The sequence below is a fragment of the Nerophis lumbriciformis genome, linkage group LG05 (assembly GCF_033978685.3).
Source record: "Nerophis lumbriciformis linkage group LG05, RoL_Nlum_v2.1, whole genome shotgun sequence".
NCBI lineage: Eukaryota > Metazoa > Chordata > Actinopteri > Syngnathiformes > Syngnathidae > Nerophis > Nerophis lumbriciformis.
Window position 1 is genome coordinate 55,055,767 of NC_084552.2, and position 19,998 is coordinate 55,075,764.

Genomic DNA, 19,998 nt, shown 5'->3' on the forward strand with positions numbered 1-19,998 from the left:
ATGTGTTTGTTTGGCATTAAAGGAAACTAACTATGAACTAGGTTTACAGCATATGAAATACATTTGGCAACAACATGCACTTTGAGAGTGCAGACAGCCCAATTTTCATCAATTAATATATTCTGTAGACATACCCTCATCCGCGCTCTTTTACTGAAAGCTGATCTGTCCAGTTTTGGAGTTGATGTCAGCAGGCCAGGGAAGCTAGGGTCGATATTCTTCTCTTGATCATCTTCGGTGGCATAAGGGACGGTGTGAGCCAAAACATCCAGGGGGTTTAGCTCGCTTGTCTGCGGGAACAAACTGCCGCCATTGCGTGCCGTGCTACCGAGGTCCTTTGTCCCTGAATTGCTCTCACACTGCGGCAGATTCAATGGGGGTCTGGCGGCAGATTTCTTTGACTTTATCGTTGGAAATGCATCTGCTTTGAGTGTCGCAGGATATCCACACATTCTTGCCATCTCTGTCGTAGCATAGCTTTCGTCGGTAAAGTGTGCGGAACAAACGTCCAATTTCTTGCCACTTTCGCATCTTTGGGCCACTGGTACAACTTGAATCCATCCCTGTTCGTGTTGCTACACCCTCCGACAACACACCGACGAGGCATGATGTCTCCAAGGTACGGAAAACAGTTGAAAAAACGGAAAATAACAGAGCTTATTTGACTTGGTGTTTGAGAAAATGGCGGATTGCTTCCCGATGTGACGTCACGTTGTGACGTCATCGCTCCGAGAGCGAATATTAGAAAGGCGTTTAATTTGCCAAAATTCACCCATTTAGAGTTCGGAAATCGGTTAAAAAAATATATGGTCTTTTTTCTGCAACATCAAGGTATATATTGACGCTTACATAGGTCTGGTGATAATGTTCCCCTTTAAGAAAAGTAGTTTATTTTCCCCAATAGATGTTGTGACCAGTAACTTAGGGTAGTGGCTCCACACTGTGTGGACATACAGTACACAGGTAGCTGCTAGCGCTTTTCAGCCAGGGGACAAAAATGTAATAAAGTATCAGCCAGTGGGAAGCGGCATTTGTGGTTGACATTGAAAAGCATTAATCAACATCAGCTGATCACTGTACACTGTACAAATTCCCACACTTCTGTCCCATTGCCAGTTATGCACAAGTGTGCTTTATGTCTTGGTGTTAAAGAAGACAACATTGAAAACAAAAGAAAACATGTTTGTGTCACATCAGGTGACTCGTAACGCGATGCGGGCTAGCCTCCCCCTGCCGCCAGGAGACATCTACAACCTGACGGTGACGGCGTGCACGGAGCGCAGCAGGAACACTTCCTTTCCCAACATCATCAAACTGGGTGAGCACACACACACACAAACATAATAAAGTGACGTTCATCCTTAATTATCAACTGGAAAAGAAAAGCGATGTCCCACTCTGATGCATAAAAACTTTTCTTTTTTTTCAAACTTCCTTTTTGCTGTAATTTTCTCCCAGAAACTGAACATGAAACTGAATTATTTTCCACTTCCTGATTTGAGCATATTTGTGATTGTGAGTTCCGCTGGCGTGTTTGCCACAGAGCCAGCGCCTCCCAGGTCTTTGTACGCGATCAACGCCACGCACTCGTCGGTGACTCTGCTGTGGAGCGAGGACGGCGTGGCGGATCACTACCAGGTTGTCTGCAGAGCCGACAAAGCTGGCAAACAAGTGAAGGTGAGCTCTGGGAGTCATCAAGCTGCTCGAAGAAAAACCTTTTCAAACTTATTGTCACGCTTCTACAGGCTGGGGACCCCCAGGTGTCCAGCTCTCATGTGGTGACAGTTTCTGGTCTGATGCCTTCGTCCAGCTACAACTGCGGCATCACCAGCTTCAGCTACAGCACCCCCAGCAAACCCGTCCACATCATCATCACAACCACAGGTAGGTTGTGCTGTGGCTCCATCGTGTTTGTAATCTCGGATCTTCATGGTGGCATGTCACTGTGCATGTGTGTGTGCGTGCGCAGCTAAAGAGATGAACCCCAGTGTCGCCGCCATCTCGGCCCTCGCTGTACTCACCATCCTGCTCATCAGCCTGCTGGTTCTCTTCCTTCTGGTTCTACGCAAGAAGCACCTGCAGATGAGCAGGTACTGAAGCACTTTTGACCACTGAGAACATTTCTACTGGCAGATCTACAAGACAGAAGTGACTGTAATAGTGGGAAGTGAAAGCTAACGCTGAGTCAGCGTTATTCACAATTATGCTGAAATTGTTGTAACTTCTGGGTTATATAAATTCTAAATGGGTTATACTTGTATAGCGCTTTTCTACCTTCAAGGTACTCAAAGTGCTTTGACAGTATTTCCACATTCACCCATTCACACACTGATGGCGGGAGCTGCCATGCAAGGGTGAAGTGTCTTGCCCAAGGACACAACGGACGTGACTAGGATGGTAGAAGGTGGGGATTGAACCCCAGTAACCAGCAACCCTCCGATTCTACCAACTTCGCCACGCCGTGTAGTTCATGTTTGATGATTATTCATAATTTGCATACTTGATTTAATTGCTTTTGATTGATTGAGACTTTTATTAGTAGATTGCACAGTACAGTACATATTCCGTACAGTTGACCACTAAATGGTAACACCCGAAAAAGTTTTTTTTAACTTGTTTAAGTCGGGGTCCACGTTAATCAATTCATGGTAAATTGCTGATAAATTAATCTATTATTATTTACAGTTAAAAAGAGGGAATTGATTTGATTTATACATGTATTTGATATTGATTATTTGAGAAACACCAAAGACATGCACCTGGGGATAGGTTGATTGGCTACACTAAATTGGCCCTAGTGTGTGGATGTGAGTGTGAATGTTGTCTGTCTATCTGTGTTGGCCCTGCGATGAGGTGGCGACTTGTCCAGGGTGTAGCCCGCCTTCCGCCCGATTGTAGCTGAGATAGGCTCCAGCGCCCCCCGCGACCCCAAAGGGAATAAGCGGTAGAAAATGGATGGATGGATGACACTGAATTGAGTTGTTCTCTACTTCATACCCTAACAAAGGGTTAACTAAAATACTGCTTGTTCCACAATTATTGTGGCAAACCGGATGTTAAAAAAGACCGGGTGCATTGTGGTTGTTGAGATTGAGCATTAAGAGCCTACGGGTGAAAGAATGAACGACAGATGATAACAAGATAAAAGGGTCGTTTTGTACCGTTTCGTATGCCCATTTTTTTCTGATATAAAGTACAACTTTATTTATATTTACACATTTCCGACATCCTGTCCAATACTTTGATCGTAGTTAATCTACAGAAATGTCATCACAATACAGTGCTACCTCGGTTCTTGTTAGTTATCTGTTCCAAAAGATCAGACGAAATTCAAATCGTAAACAATAATGTACATCTAATTGATCTGTTCCAAACACCCAACAATATGTACTCAAAACACATTTTATAGAGAACGATAAGTTTTAGATGCACAGGACAGCGTGAAATACTAGGGTTTGCCCTACATGGAATTGATCGTGGCGCAGAGCCACGGCAAAATAAAAGCAGCCACACTTTACAAATGACGGTGAAAAGAAATTAAAGTAATACATTGTATGAAAGTATTTCTATAGCCTATTATTTACACTCTAGTGCAGAGCTGGGCAAATATTTTGACTCGGGGGGCCACATTGAGAGAAGGAATGTGTCTGAGGGGCCAATGTGTATGTGTGTATAAATTATACGTATACATGTAGCTGTAAAAATCTGCTGTACAGTATGTGTGTTTGGGTCCCTTTTTTTCAGGAACACTAATAGCAAAGTCACAATGTCCGATAGAATTCTAAAAAAAAGTTATGACAGACCAACTCAAAAAAACAGAATGGAAGTTTTGTTTTTTACTGAATGAGACACCCAAAATATACATTAAAATAAAGAAAGTGGGATTTAAAATATTAACTATGAACAATAAAACACTGAATATTAACAACATACGAACATCGCTCCTCTTTTACTTCTCAGACCAGCTCCTTGATAGACATCTTTTACAATCAAGCAAAACACAACACAAATGTAACAAACAGTAAAATATGAATGCAAAGGGTAATAAACACCTACAATACGATATATCACTTTTATGCAGAAATTTGTTGTAAAAATTTGCTTCCGCATCTGAGCCTGGCACATGCGTTTCGGGCTGGCTGCTCTGAAAACAAACTCCGCCCACTCTGCTTTGTTCCTCGTCTGAGCTGCTGTGACGTAGATCAGTGTTTTTCAACCACTGTGCCGCTAGTGTGCCGTGAGATTCAGTCTGGTGTGCCGTGGGAGATTCTCTAATTTCACCTATTTGGGTTAAAAATATGTTTTGCAAACCAGTAATCATAGTCTGCAAATGATGTGTTGTTGTTGAGAGCTGTCTAGAGCTTGGCGGAGTAACCGTGTAATACTCTTCCATATCAGTAGGTGGCAGCCGGTAGCTAATTGCTTTGTAGATGTCGGAAACCCGAAAAGGTGTCTAATGCTTAAACCAAAAATAAACAAAAGGTGAGTGCCTCTAAGAAAAGGCATTGAAGCTTAGGGAAGGCTATGCAGAACGAAACTAAAACTGAACTGGCTACAAAGTAAACAAAAACAGAATGCTGGACGACAGCAAAGACTTACAGCGTGTGGAGCAGATGGCGTCCACAAAGTACATCCGTACATGACATGACAATCAACACCAAAATAGGAGCGCAAGACAAGAACTAAAACACCACACACAGGAAAACACCGAAAAACTCAAAATAATTCACGGCGGGATGTGACAGGTGGTGACAGTACACCGACTTTGAGACAAGAGCTATAGTGATGCATGCTAGGTTATGGTTTGAATTCATATCCGACAATTGCGACAACTTTTTACTGTCAACTGAGTTTAGTTTTTTAATGATTTCTGCTGGTGGTGTGCCTCCGGATTTTTTCAATGCAAAAAATGTGCCTTGGCTCAAAAAAGGTTGAAAAACACTGACGTAGATTACCGTAATAACTTGTAAAAAAAAACATTGAAATACTTTCTATAGTTCAACACTAACGGTCATTTAAAAACAGCACTGCACATCATAATGGCAGCTACAGTTTTGATGTTAAAGGTCTAAAAAATTATGTAGAATGTCCGGCGGGCCTGATTGAAAATCTTAATGGGCCGCATGTGGCCCCCGGGCCGTATTTTGCTCAGGTCTGCTCTACTGACTAGTGATGCACCAAAAATTTGGCTTTGATCACTGCAGCACTGCCAAAACAGGATGGTATAAGGACTGGAGCCTTGGCAGCATGTCTGTGATGTGGACATACTTTAATACATCCAAGATATACAGCGATCAACAAAATGTGGAATGTGTAAATATTGCCTGTTACATGCCAGTGGTGATTGCTGTAAGACTGCAAGATAAGCTCGGCTTCCCTTCAAATATGAAAAAAGTGGTCAAATATTTACTTTTGGGTTTCCAATTTTATTGACTAAATATGCGCTACATTGCTTGTAACTTTTGTTCAGAATCATCTACTTTCGCCACAGCTGACACAACTTTCTTCTCATTCATTTGGAGCATAGAATGTGACAGTCATTGGATAAATGCTCGACTTTGTCCCGCTCACGAACGCAGAGCGTCTGTGCAAGTGAATGAGAAGTGGGCTCGGCCTCTGCTGGCCTGAACGCCGGGTTTACGCATGACGATTGGATGATCCGTTTTAGGCCTAATCCCGTTTGATTGACAGCAAAATGAGCAAAATAACCATCTTGATATATAAACCACTGCCAGAGCATTTTTCAGTTTTCATTCCGATGTTTTGTGTTGATATGGAGGATTTTATAATCCTGGATGTGACATTTTCTTTGTAAAAATCTAGCATCTTTATATCTTTTATCACTTATTGGAGACTGCATTCATGTTTAGAGCTGAAAATGAGCTTCTCCTACTTGAAAGACGAGCAGCCCCCACTGGTATACGGTCAGTGTTACATTGTGAAATAAGCAGCAACATTTGAAAAATAGAGCAAAACAATATAATACAAGAAAAATATATGCCAATACTAAGTACTAAAACAGATTTGTTTTTAAAAATGTATGTACAGCATTTCTTTAGCCTTTAAAAAGAAAAGAAATTCATCATTACCCAGTATGCAAGTTATACGATGACATCATATTGACCACACCCCTTGGCACGCCCTTACCGCCACAAGTATATTGGCAAGCAGGGGGAAACCCTGAATACATTTAAATGATGAATGAAATTAATAAATGGACTTTAACCTTATTGAAGACTCTTGTTGGCGATGAGAAAAAGACAGAGGGAGGCACCTTTGTGTCTTGCTATGAGTTATTTTATAGTTATTTTTTAATTTAATAGTGTTTTTCAGAGGGATTGTCCACCAAGCAGTATTGTCCAGGTTCTGTAAAAAAGTACACAATTGCCTTTCAATAACGATCACTGCTGGCTGATACTTCATTTATTTTTGGTTCCCCGCTGACAGAGGCGGTTAGCAACTGTTTATGTCCATACACAGTGTGATGCCGCTTCCCTAAATTAATAATCATCACCTCCATTGCGGAAAATAAACCTAATTTCTTACATGTATCATTATCACTGGAGGATGAGGCTAAACATGTTACACAAGAACAAGGAGGAGCAGACAAGAAAGCATGCTAATTGCTAAGCTAGCTTGAAAATAGAATATAAATAGGTTCTCAGTAAAGTTTAAGTCTAGATGGAAGCACATTTCAGCAGAAAGTAAACAGATATTAACATGAAATTAGTAAGTATACGAATAACAGTCTAGAGAGAGGATATACAGTAAAAGGGTGCTCTGTTCCGGTGTCGAGGCCAGGTGTCGACATAAGTGGAGGGTGGATAGATCCATAAATCGGTAGTGTCGATACCAAGGGTAGTATCAGTATATGATCGATATCAATATATCTATTTTCACAAATTTATTTTTCTGTCGTTTTTGTTAACGTTTACAAATTCTGGGAATGATTTCCTGGTGACATGAGGACTTTAAGGGCAACACCAAATTCATAAAAAAGTAGTAGATGGTCATTTTTGTCTACTTATTGTGTACTATTAGCTTTTTTGCTCAAACATTTGTATGGAATAAAAGAGAACAAGGAACTAGTTTAAAAATGATGTTAAGATCTTTCATTTGTCAGTAACTAACTAAATACAAATGTATTAATTTATGATTGGTATGGGCCGATTTCACGAATGGATCAGATCGGATCGGATATTCGCTCTAGCTTTGATGCGCCTGAAAGAGTGGCGGCATATCACAGTAGCTCCTTTGAATTCCTTCATTTTACTTTATTTTTGGTATTATTCTCAACTTTTCTTGCTTTTTTTTTTAGCACTTATCAGGAACAATTTTCCTTGTGGATCATTAAAGTTTGTTTAATATGGCATGAATTCACTTTCTTTATCAAAGTGCTGGTACGCGCAACTTTCATTGGTCCCATGGTAGATCTTTTGTCTGTTGTATTAAATAAAAAGAGTAGAGATTGAGTCGATACATACATACATGTACTTTTTGTTAGGACATTCCATTCCGCCGAATAATCTGAAGGCAAACAGACTAGTTTGGTATGTGCTATGTCTAACCGTACCATAATCAGGACGATATACCAAAGCCAAAATTCTGGAAAACTGTAATAGTAAACTGAATTATAGGAAAAGTGCTGTGTACAAAAGCCGAGGTACCACTTTGTTGTCAGTAAATGTCCTTCACAATATCCTGATGTCAATTTAACGTGTTATGCATGTGTGCGCCACCTTGTGTTCCAGAGAGTGCGGTGCGGAGGCCTTTGTGAATTTCGCCTCGTTTGAAAGAGACGGGAAGCTCCCTTACAACTGGTAAGCCTTTCCTCTTGGTGTTTGTTAATGGAGGGCTGGTGCTGGAAGCAAAGCATGTTTTTAATCTCATCTTCAGTGTGGATGTCAAAGTGGCCTCAAACAGCCGAGGGGGCCCCAGTCAGGGGCGGCTTAGCGAAAGAGGCAGATTAACCACGGGAACTCGCCGCTTTGCGAACACATTTAGGTTCATCTCCAAGCATCCGATGATGAGCTGCCCAAACTCAGGATTAGCGCAAATTACAGATTAAATGACCAAAATGTTGTTTTTGGCATATGATGTGTTAAATTCTGCAGAACAAACAGAAAGAGTGATTAATGAGAGCTGAAAGACGGTCAGACAGTCTGTCTTCATCACTACCTTGGTGTTTGTGGCTGTGGACAACCTCCACTTTGTTCATGCCTCATCACAAATATTTGATTATCAGAGTTAAACATTTTGACTTATCTCATTAGTTATGTGTACGTATAGGCCTGGGCCATACAATAAATTAACGACAAATGATCATTTATTCGATAACATTGCCGTTGTCAAAGAAATTGCCCTATTTGTGTGTTTGTTATCTTCCGTCCCTAGCTTTCAAACAAGAGGGTTCACTCTGTGCATCGCTCTCAGCCCCTGAGCGTGTTTATTCAATAGCGGATATAAATTAACAGAGTGAATTATCTTGTCAGTCATGCAGCTTCTTTGCCTAGCTACTTGCTGGCCGCTACTCGCTAGCCGCAGATGAGCACTGTGAAGTAACACAAACTAGAAGAGGAAAAAATTATCGCATACCAAAAAGTACGGGGGGAATATTTCAGCTTTAAATGAGTAAGCAAGCCGTGCTAATCAACACGGATGGTCGAGAAAGTATGCCCAATTTATTGGAAAGTGATGGCAACAAAACAAACCACCTACCCAGTTTTTCCAACTGGGGAAAAACTGCTTTGAAAAACTGATTGAGAGTCCATTTTATTTGTATTGTTTACTTTTTTAGGATGATTAAAAGTTCTCGACCTTCCAGTTGAAATGGTAAAATATACTAATGAGAAATCAAAAGTTTTTGCGTTGAAGGTAATACTATTTGTGTTATTATTACTATATATTATGTATACATTAGTGCTTAAGTTCGTCTCAAGAAAATGTTGGCAATAATATTGTTTATCAGCAATAAGTTGTGGGACAATGTATCATCCAGAAAATGTATAATGGTCCCAGGCCTACAACATGTACACGCTACCAAATGACAAATGCTCAGGTTTACACGATAGTGATGCTGAGAGAGCGCCGACATCTTGAGACATTTGTCCTTCAATCAGTATGCGGATTAGATCGGCCATCAGAAGGTTTATAGACCATGGGGTGGGGGCTGAGTGTCTCATTGTGGGCCGGTAGGGCACGGTGATGTCACAGACTCAGGCGTGAGGTTGTCAAGAAGACAAGAGGGTCCATTGGCGTCCAGCAGGGACAAACAGACTGCATGACTCATGAACTGTGTTCAGCACTAATGTGCCTCTTTACTAATGGAGCACTAAGTTGGCGTCTCTTTGTGTTTTTATTATTTTTCTGTTCTATTTGAAACCTCCCACCCCCCAGGCGAAGAAGCCTCTTTGCCTTCCTTACACTACTGCCATCCTGCCTTTGGACTGACTATCTTTTGGCTTTTTATATTAATCCCTGGTAAGTAAGCGCCTGCACGTCAGGGGTCCGTCCCAGCAGAGTTGACCCTCTGGAGCCACCACTCAAGGAAAAGTCTGGTGAAAGAGTGCGATAGTTCATCAGGTCACTTTCTATTGCATGATGAGGCTCAGTCTATCAGAGCAGCCTTTAGCTTGAAAACAACATCAGAAAAATCATTATTTATTACTAGACATAGTAGCTATCAATCACTTTACAATATATGTACAATTGTACTATCATACTAACTTACTTTTCACTGGCAATACTACAAAACCCAAAACAAGTGAAGTTGGCACGTTGACTAAACCGTAAATAAAAACAATACAATGATTTGCAAATCCTTTTCAACCTACAGTATAGTCAATTGAATAGACTGCAAAGACAAGATACTAAACGTTCGAACTGAGAAACTGTTATTTTTTGCAAATATTAGCTCATTTGAAGGTTTATGCCTGCAACATGTTAAAAAAAAGCTGGAACAAGTAGCAAAAAAGACTGAGAAAGTTGAGGAATGCTCACCAAACCCTTATTTGGAACATCCCACAGGTGAACAGGCTAATTGGGAACAGGTGGGTGCCATGATTGAGTATAAAAGCAGCTTCCATGAAATGCTCAGTCATTCACAAACAAGGATGGGGCGACGGTCATCACTTTGTGAACAAATGCGTGAGCAAATTGTCACAGTTTAAGAACAACATTTCTCAACGAGTTATTGCAAGGAATTTAGGGATTTCACCATCTACGGTCTTTAATATCATCAAAAGGTTCAGAGAATCTGTAGAAATCACTGCACGTAACATTGAATGCCCGTGACCTACATCTGTGTGTAAAGGATATCAACATGGGCTCAGGAAAACTTTAGAAAACCACTGTCAGGAAGTACAGTTTGTCGCTACATCTGTAAGTGCAAGTTAAAACTCTACTGTGCAAAGTGAAAGCCATTTATCAACAACATCCAGAAACGCCGCCCGCTTCGCTGGGCCCGAGCTCATCTAAGATAGACTGATGCAAAGTGGAAAAGTGTTCTGTGGTCTGACGAGTCTACATTTCAAATTGTCTTTGGAAATGGTGGACTTCGTGTCCTCCGGACCAAAGAGGAAGAGATCCATCCAATGTTGCCATCCATGCTTATTTCAGCAAGACAATGGCGAGCCACATTCTGCACGTGTTACAACAGCGTGGCTTCATAGTAAAAGAGTGCGGGTACTAGACTGGCCTGCCTGTAGTCCAGACCTGACTCCCATTGAAAATGTGTGGCGCATTATGAAGCATAAAATACGACAACAGAGACCCCGGGCTGTTGAGCAACTTAAGCTGTACATCAAGCAAGAATGGAAAATAATTCCACCTGAAAAGCTTAAAAAATTGGTCTCCTCAGTTCCCAAATGTTTACTGAGTGTTGTTAAAAGGAAAAGCCATGCAACACAGTGGTAAAAATGCCCCTGTGCCAACTTTTTTGCAATGTGTTGCTGCATTAAATTCTAAGGTAATGATTATTTGCAAATAAAAATTATGTTTCTCTGTTCGACCATTAAATATCTTGTCTTTGCAGTCTATTCAATTGCTTATAAGTTGAAAAGGATTTGCAAATTATTGTATTCTGTTTATATTTACGATTTACACAAGGTGCCGACTTCACTGGTTTTGGGTTTTATATTTACTAAAAGCAAAGACGGGAAAATCACCAGACTTTTCCTAAAACCTTTCAAAGCTTGCAAGATAGTCGTGCTTGATATCCAGGTGGACGAAGCACGGTGCTAACTACGCTTGCTGCATGCTGCCTGTCTTTGTCCTCGTAGATGTTCACCTTCTTAGAAGTGTTGCTTTGGTGCATGTGACATGCAGTCAGCTGTTCAAACGCATGAAGCTGCTCCAACATGATTGACATGTTTGACTTTGAATTCAAGGGAGAGTTCAGTAAAGTGTGCATGGTCATCGTTGGGTTCGACCGATGGTTCTTTGTGGACATTACGGCATTAATGAAGTGGTTTTTTTTCACTTGATGTATTTGTAACTGTAACACGTCCATCCAAGGGTTGAACATCGGTCGAGCCCAGACAAGTTTAGTCAGCGTGGCTGGAGTTGACGATTTTGACCGGTTGTATTTGTATTGTAGGGGCAAGACTGCTTTAAAGAAACGGAAGCTAACAAGGTAACACAACTCATGGGGTGTTTGTCTCAAAGCTTCTGTGGCGATGTTGAGAATGACAATGCATCAGATGCAAAGACTAGGAAGCAACATGATGTTCTTTACAATCTACTGGTGGGACATGTGTTCTTTCACACTGGTGCTCCTGACTTGTAATATTAGTAACTTGGGGTGTCCCGATTCGGTTTGATATCAGCAACAAAAAAAAGGTATGGGATTATATCGACCTACATCTAAAACAGGGGTCTCCAACTCGCGACCCAGGCTCATATTTTGTGGCCCTCTACTTTATCTTAATAGCACCCTAAGCAGTTAACAGTTAAATATATTATTAATCTTGAATCAGTCTATATCAGGGGTGTCAAACTCGTTTTCATTGAGGGCCACATCGCAGTCAAAGTTGCCCTCAGACGGCCGCTTATAGCAGTGTGTATATATACTGTATATGAATATAAATGCATATACAGTACAGGCCAAAAGTTTGGACACACCTTCTCATTCAATGCATTTTCTTTATTTTCATGACTATTACATTGTAGATTGTCACTGAAGGCATCAAAACTATGAATGAACACATGTGGAGTTATGTACTTAACAAAAAAAGGTGAAATAACTGAAACATGTTTTATATTCTACTTTCTTCAAAGTAGCCACCCTTTGCTCTGCTTACTGTTTCGCACACTCTTGGCATTCTCTCGATGAGCTTTAAGAGGTAGAAACATGAAATGGTTTTCACTTCACAGATGTGCTTGACGCTCATCGAGAGAATGCCAAGAGTGTGCAAAGCAGTAATCAGAGCAAAGTAGTCAGAATAGTCATGAAAATAAAGAAAACGCATTGAATGAGGTGTGTCCAAACTTTTGGTCTGTACTGTATATATAAATACATGTACAATATGTAATAGTCTTTAAATATAAAAACATATATAGTTTATGAACTTTACCGTAAAATCTGCCGTGTTTTTTTTTTACAACTTATTACTCTAAATAAAATGGAAAAACAGTAACACTGTTTTTTATGGTACATTTAATGCATGTTGTTTTTATAGTGTATAAATGGAAAAAGTTGTTTTGCGGTAAAAAAGAAAAGGCAGCTTTGTTGCCAGAATGTTTCCCGTAAAGTCTATTGTCATTTTTACACTGTACAATTTGATGAATAACTTGTTTTGAAATCAGAAGTCAAGGAGATATTTAAGTATTTATTTTTATTTCAACAATAACATGTTTTGAAATGTGTGACACAATAATAAACTGCTGTAAAAATTAAGGGAACACTTAAAGGGGAACTGCATTTTTTTTGGAATTTTGCCTATTCACAATCATGAGAGACAAGAAGACAAAAGTTTGTTTTTTTAGTTTCTAACATATAGAAATTGTCTTGTTCTAAGTGGCTAGCAATGCCGCTAATGGGAGCAATTAATTCTACCTCTAAATCACTTTAAAAATGCATTCAAAAACCACCAACAATACTTCATGTACGTTTCATACACTGTATAATAACCAAGCTGTAGCGACATTGTTATTGTAAGAGCGAACATGGACTAGTAAAAACCCTTTGTAGGACTCAAAGTACAGGACTAAAACTGTCACTTTAATGGCAAAAACGACATCCTGACTACAGCAACACACCTAGGAGAAACTTAAATTAATTTGTATGTGCACAGCCTCAAGTGTAAGACAACAAGGTATAATATTAAATAGTATGCAGTCCATCCCAGACTTCGCTTTATAAATTATATTCAGCATGCAGAGCCCACGTAATCACCACTTATCACTTGATCAAGCATTTTCAAACAATCCGCACTAATAAACAGATCAAAAGTAGGTATTATTTGTGCTGATATCAAATTGGATCAATATCATTATCAGCCAATAGTACAGTAAAGGCTGCAATATTTGTGTCGTATAGGACGTGAATTGCGACACCCTGATTATAACCATAATAATAATCATAAATGATGAGCATCCATGCTTGTTTGTGGTCGCAGTCTCGTGCAGCTGGACGACTTTGACGCCTACTTCAAAGAAATGGGCAAAGACTCAGCGTACAAGTTCTCTCTGCAGTTTGAGGTGAGGTTCAGCTCATGTGTGTGCTCCTGCACAATCAAACTTTGCGATTAACGCTAGAAATGACATATAGATGAACTCATTGAAGCGTGATGCTTTCAGGAGCTAAAGAGTGTCGGATTGGATCTTTCCCATGACGCAGCGGACCTGCCCGTCAACAGGCCCAAAAACCGTTACACCAACATCCTCCCCTGTGAGTACCTGGCAGCACTGGCCACATTATGACGCACATAATATCAGCATTTACATGTCTAAAATCTCAAATAATTAGCTTCATATTTCGTGTTATTGTCTGCATGGAGCCGCCGGCCGGGAATCTAAGGGTGTCTTACAATAGATGCTGTACGTGATACATGGATCACGATATTATCTTGATACTGCAATAATGGATATATTTCTCTGAATACCCTACAGGGTATCAGCATTTTTATAAGGGTGACAAAAAAAACTAATAAAATAAGAATAAGCCGTATAAAAAAAAATAGATTGATGGTTTGTATTTTGCAGTATAATTTTTACCAGGAGTACAAACAACAATAACATTGCCCCCCGTTTTGGAAATTTTTTATAATTAGAGCTTAAAACAGTTCACAACATTCTAAATAGTTTTTTTATTTACATTATTAGCGCCTTCTACACATGAAATAACAGCATACACTTATTTTACCAAATCTAGTGGACATCATAATAGGAAATGATACACACTTGACTGTAATACATACAGTATAAATAAGACATAAAAAGTACATACTGTAGTAGGGTTGTACGGTATACCGGTACTACTATAGTACCGCGATACTAATGAATCACATTCGGTACTATACCGCCTCTAAAAAGTACCGGCCCCCCCTTTTTTTAACGGGCATGACAGCGCGTCGTCACGTCATGACATTGCTGGTTTTACGGGCAGAGGAGCATGTTCGGCAGCGCACAATCACGGAGTACTTACAAGCAGACGATGTGTGTAGACAGAAAAGGGAGAACGGACGCATTTAGGCTTAAAAACTAACGATAAAGGTGAAGTTATAACACTGAAACGACCTCAGGAAGAGGTGCTTTAAGACATGAATAGCTAGCTAGCAGCTAACATTTGTCCATCCGCAGTCTGCGGACACAATATGTTACTGCATATGTCAGAAGCCTTTGTTTGCTTACTTACTAATAAAATAAATGTTGTCTCGTATGTTCACTATTTTATTCAAGGACAAAATTGCAATAAGAAACATGTTTAATGTACCGTAAGATTTTTTGTTAAAATAAAGCCAATAATGACATTTTTTGTGGTCCCCTTTATTTAGAAAAGTATCGAAAAACATTTTGGTACCAGTACCAAAATATTGGTATTGGGACAACCCTATACTGTAGTGTACAGTACTTATCAGATGTTCTAGTAATGCACAGACTTTTGTTGATTGTTGCAGCATTAAAATGCATGTTTTCGCAGCAGATATTTCAGAAAATGATGGCAAAAGTTGCGATGTTTTGAGGCTTTTTTTTCCAATATAATCAACTTGTTATATTTATGAAATTGCTATCAATGTTTTAAGTGTTTCTTGTAACTTTAACCTAAAAAAGAACAAGATTTCAACAAAAATTGGAAAACAAATATTGTGTTGATGTTTAACTCGTTTTATACCTCACAGACTTAAAAACACACGCACAAAGGCGTGCAACAGCGGTTATAAGTCTCCCTTTCTTTTCTGTCTTCCTCGCGCTCATCCAATCACCAGTCGGAACACATTTATTATATCTCAAACTTTGGGGAAAATACAACTAAAGGAGGAAAGAATGAGTATTTAAAAAATGTGTATTTAGTAGTAACATTTTTTTAAAGTATGAAGTTTAAAGAAAATATGTCTATTCACATAAAAACACATTCACTGGCTGGTATGCACATTTTTTCCTCATATTTTTAGGATCATTAAATAATAATAAAAATTATCACAACTGTAATCCAACAAAACCACTGGATGGCGGTGTAACAATATCAATTATTTTCCTTTTCTTATATACAGAGAGGTATAAAAGTTAATACTACAAAATAACTTATCTCTTGAGTTTGTCAAGAAAAACAAAAAAACGATTGTGATAGTAAAAATTGCTCTAAACACTAGGGCTGCGAATCTTTGGGTGTCCCCCGATTCGATTCAATATCGATTCTTGGGGTCACGATTCCATTATAAATTGATTTTTTTTTCTCCGATTCAACGCGATTCTCGATTCAAAACGATTCTCTATTCATTCAATACATAGGATTTCAGCAGGATCTAACCCAGTCTGCTGACATGCAAGCAGAGTAGTAGATTTTTGTAAAAACCTTTTATAATTGTAAAGGACAATATTTTATCAACTGATTGCAATAATGTAAATTTGTTTCAACTATTAAATGAACCAAAAATATGACTTATTTTACCTTTGTGAAAATATTGGACACAGTGTGTTGTCAAGCTTATGAGATGCGATGCAAGTGTAAGCCACTGTGACACTATTGTTAATTTTTATTTTATTTTATTTTAAAAAATGTTCATAAAATGTCTAATGATAATGTCACTGAGGGATTTTTAATCACTGCTGTGTTGAAATTGCAACTAATATTGATACTGTTGTTGATAATATTCATTTGTGTTTTACTACTTTTGGATTGTTCTGTGTCGTGTTTGTGTCTCCTCTCAATTGCTCTGTTTATTGCTGTTCTGAGTGTTGCTGGGCCGGGTTTGGTTTTGGAATTGGATTGCATTGTTATGGTATTGCTGTGTATTGTTTTGTTGGATTGATTAATTTAAAAAAACAAATTAAAAATAAAATAAATTAAAAAATATATATGTATTTTTGTTTTTAAATAGATTTTTGAAAATTGAGAATCGATACTGAATCGCACAACGTGAGAATCGCGATTTGAATCCGAATCAAATTTTTCCCACACCCCTACTAAATACTGTATTATTGACTATATACTAATAGTATGCATGATATCATTACTGTCAGGATTTGTACCCCACTCGTTTACATTCTAGAGCCTTAGTTCAGCGATTAGCCATGCTTTTTTGTATCCTCCTGTTGTGTGTAGTGTACTATATTCAGCTATTCCTTGTCCTCTGGTCTTCCAGTGATAATGATAGTTTATATGTCACCATAGAGAAGATGATTCGTGATTTAGAAGCTGCACTGTTGAAGCACATTAGATGCTTGCTCACTAGCGGGAATGCTACATTGTGTTTAGGATTAGAGATGTCGATAAATGCGTTAAAATGTAATATCGGAAAATATCGGTATCGTTTTTTAAATTTTATTTTATTTTTTTATTTATTAAATCAACATAAAATGGAAAAACACTCATTCACACAAAAGGGTTGTTTCTTTCTGTTATCAATATTCTGGTTCCTACATTATATATCAATATATATCAATACAGTCTGCAAGGGATACAGTCCGTAAGCACACATGATTGTGCGTGCTGCTGGTCCACTAATAGTACTAACCTTTAACAGTTAATTTTACAAATTTTCATTAATTACTAGGTTCTCTGTAACTGTTTTTATATTGTTTTACTTTCTTTTTTAGTCAAGAAAATGTTTTTAATTTATTTATCTTATCTTATTTTATTATTATTTTTTAAAAGTACCTTATCTTCACCATACCTGGTTGTCCAAATTAGGCATAATAATGTGTTAATTCCACGACTGTATATATCGGTTGATATCGGTATAGGTTGATATCAGTATCGGTAATTAAAGAGTTGGACAATATCGGAATATCGGCAAAAAGCCATTATCGGACATCTCTATTTAGGATGCCTTTTTTTGCACACAGCTATATCGTGCAACACTAACCCAACGTAATGTTACCTTTTGTTATAGTTTAACCATATTGATATTTTGCCGAACATGGTTATAATTGGACATGTTTCGAAAAAAAACAAATTGGAAACTTACCAAGTAAACACAGCGGTGGTCGCATGAACTCTGGTCAGGTAGCTGCCGGGGAAACATGGCACATGTATCATTGCATCAAACCAGCACAAGAGAATGTAATACAAAAAGGGTAAAAATCACCTGTGTTCAACTTCCAGACGACTTCAGTCGCGTGAAGCTGATGTCCTTGCACAACGATGAAGGTGCAGACTACATCAATGCCAACTACATTCCCGTGAGTGCATCTTTTTCAACAACCTTCCAACACTGCTCTCAAGTCACAGCTCATCTTCTTGTCTTCCTCTTCAGGGCTACAAACATCCGAAGGAGTACATCGCCACCCAGGGTCCGCTGCCAGAGACCCGCAATGACTTCTGGAAGATGGTTCTTCAGGAGAAGTCTCCCATAGTGGTCATGCTGACACAGTGCAACGAGCGGCGGAGGGCGAGTTTTACTTCTCTATCTCGGAGCGGTTTTGATTTCCTCTTACATGCAATTCGATGCGTCCTTTAGGTGAAGTGCGACCACTACTGGCCGTTCACCGATGAGCCCGTTATGTACGGCGAGATCAGCGTGGAGATGCTCTCGGAAAGCGAATCGCCAGAGTGGACCATCAGGAAGTTCAGGCTGGGATACGTGAGTTCTAGCTTCTGTCTACACTTTCCCCCGTGCCCTCCCAGTGATCGCTGAGGTGGAGGGGAAAGTGGGGGTGTTGTAGCAAAGGCTTTTGAAGATTTTTTTTTCTGTCATTTAAAGTTATGAAAAACTTAAATGTTAATATGAAATTAATATAGCTGTGAAATTTCAAATAAAAAAGGTTGTTTGAATCAAATTAAAAACCTGCACATCCCAATAAAATCTAAATAATTTAGATAGCCAAACCTCTCATAGAACACTTCACTCAACAGACAGACGTCATAACATCAAAGCTCAAATTTAAGCATTCACCACACATCACCAGCATTTGGGAAGGATGATGTGATAGAATAAAGTAAAAATATAATACATTTATCTGTGGCAGTATAGAAGAAAGTTTTGTTCAAGTTTTACTTTTGCATCTCAATGCTCATAATGTGATGCGTTCAAGTACCCTCGATTAATTTAGAAACAGAGGGGTCACTTGGTTTTAAAGACTGGGGAAGGCTTTTCCCCTGGGTGATGGTACTACTACCACTACTACTATATTGTTTATATTTTTAGTTTATTTATTATGCTTGAAAATGCTTAATTTGTGGCAAAAATGTGGTAGAATATGGTTACCTTAAAAAAACACACACAAAAAATTAATAAATCCGCAAAAGGGTGAAACGGCAATATTTGAAGTGCACTGCAGCGAGACGACTGTATTGTAATCTTCCCGAGGCTGAGCCTATCAGTGGCCACGATACTAAAGAACGTGCTCCGAGTGGCCAATACTACTATAGTAGATATGTTTAACTCATGTAGCCATTTTAATGCTTGAAAATGCTTAATTCAGGAAATAGAAAAATACAAATATATATATCCAAAATAAATCTGCAATGTGGTGAAGCCGCATTATTTGAGGCGCAATGTGGCGAGGCACGACTGTAAATCCATTTGTGGCATCATAAGAGAGTTATGTACAAGTTTCACTTTTGCATCTCATTGCACATAACTGGTGCATTCAAGGACCCTCGATTAAAGTTAGAAATAGAGGTGTCATAGGTTTTAAGGACAGAGGAAGGCGTATCCCCTAGGAAATGCACGAATAATAATATAATCATAATAATAAGGATGCATTATTATATGTATTACCCACTGATGATAATTTTACGTGAATGCAATAGTTAGTTTTTTCGTGCATGAAACAAACCAAGTGTGTGTATGGAGTGGCAACGTTGGGTTTTAGAGTGGTATAGGTGGCCCTTCAGGAATCATAATTTGGTGCCTTGCCCTTGCTCTCACCACCAACCATTAGAGCGCCAATGTAGGCCTTCTGTAGAGTTTGGCCAACGCGGTTTCAGGCGACCTCCTCGATAATTGGTCAAAAGGCAAGCACGTGACTTCAGAGCGCCATGATTGCTACAAACTTTGATGCTGGCCCTATGCTGTACTGCACTTCCTCACGTGACATTTCTTGTATTTGAAGAGTTTTTTGCCATGTAATAAACATGCTCATAAAAACATATTAAATTAAAAGTTATATTTACTTGTGAGTCTGCCAAAAAAAATTTTAATTGATTGATTCGCACAATATTATTTATACTTGCCGAGTGCCTGTTCATTTGTTTAGCGATTCACAAGTCGAGTTGTCGTTCCAAAGCTGATGAGGATTTTGGCAAAATAAGGGCAATACCATTATTTTTGGTCGTTGTGTATCCTTTGACGTACGGCGGCCGGCGGGAGTGTATTAAAGAGCCAGCTGGTGACT

The 19,998-nt window shown here is 39.0% G+C and overlaps 1 protein-coding gene across 2 annotated transcripts in view; it reads left to right on the forward strand.

Moving 5' to 3' along the window:
• Positions 1-19,998, forward strand: part of ptpro (protein tyrosine phosphatase receptor type O) — a 48,858-nt gene that overhangs the window by 25,663 nt on the left and 3,197 nt on the right. The window contains exons 12-23 of one of the 2 annotated variants that reach the window (XM_061959731.1): positions 1,198-1,318; positions 1,544-1,677; positions 1,746-1,884; positions 1,970-2,090; positions 7,752-7,820; positions 9,397-9,480; positions 11,597-11,632; positions 13,617-13,698; positions 13,798-13,888; positions 17,765-17,841; positions 17,916-18,050; positions 18,120-18,242. In XM_061959731.1, coding sequence (XP_061815715.1) covers positions 1,198-1,318; positions 1,544-1,677; positions 1,746-1,884; positions 1,970-2,090; positions 7,752-7,820; positions 9,397-9,480; positions 11,597-11,632; positions 13,617-13,698; positions 13,798-13,888; positions 17,765-17,841; positions 17,916-18,050; positions 18,120-18,242 — 1,212 coding nt within the window. The remainder of the gene's footprint in view (positions 1-1,197; positions 1,319-1,543; positions 1,678-1,745; positions 1,885-1,969; positions 2,091-7,751; positions 7,821-9,396; positions 9,481-11,596; positions 11,633-13,616; positions 13,699-13,797; positions 13,889-17,764; positions 17,842-17,915; positions 18,051-18,119; positions 18,243-19,998) is intronic. The other variant, XM_061959732.1, reaches the window with a different exon arrangement.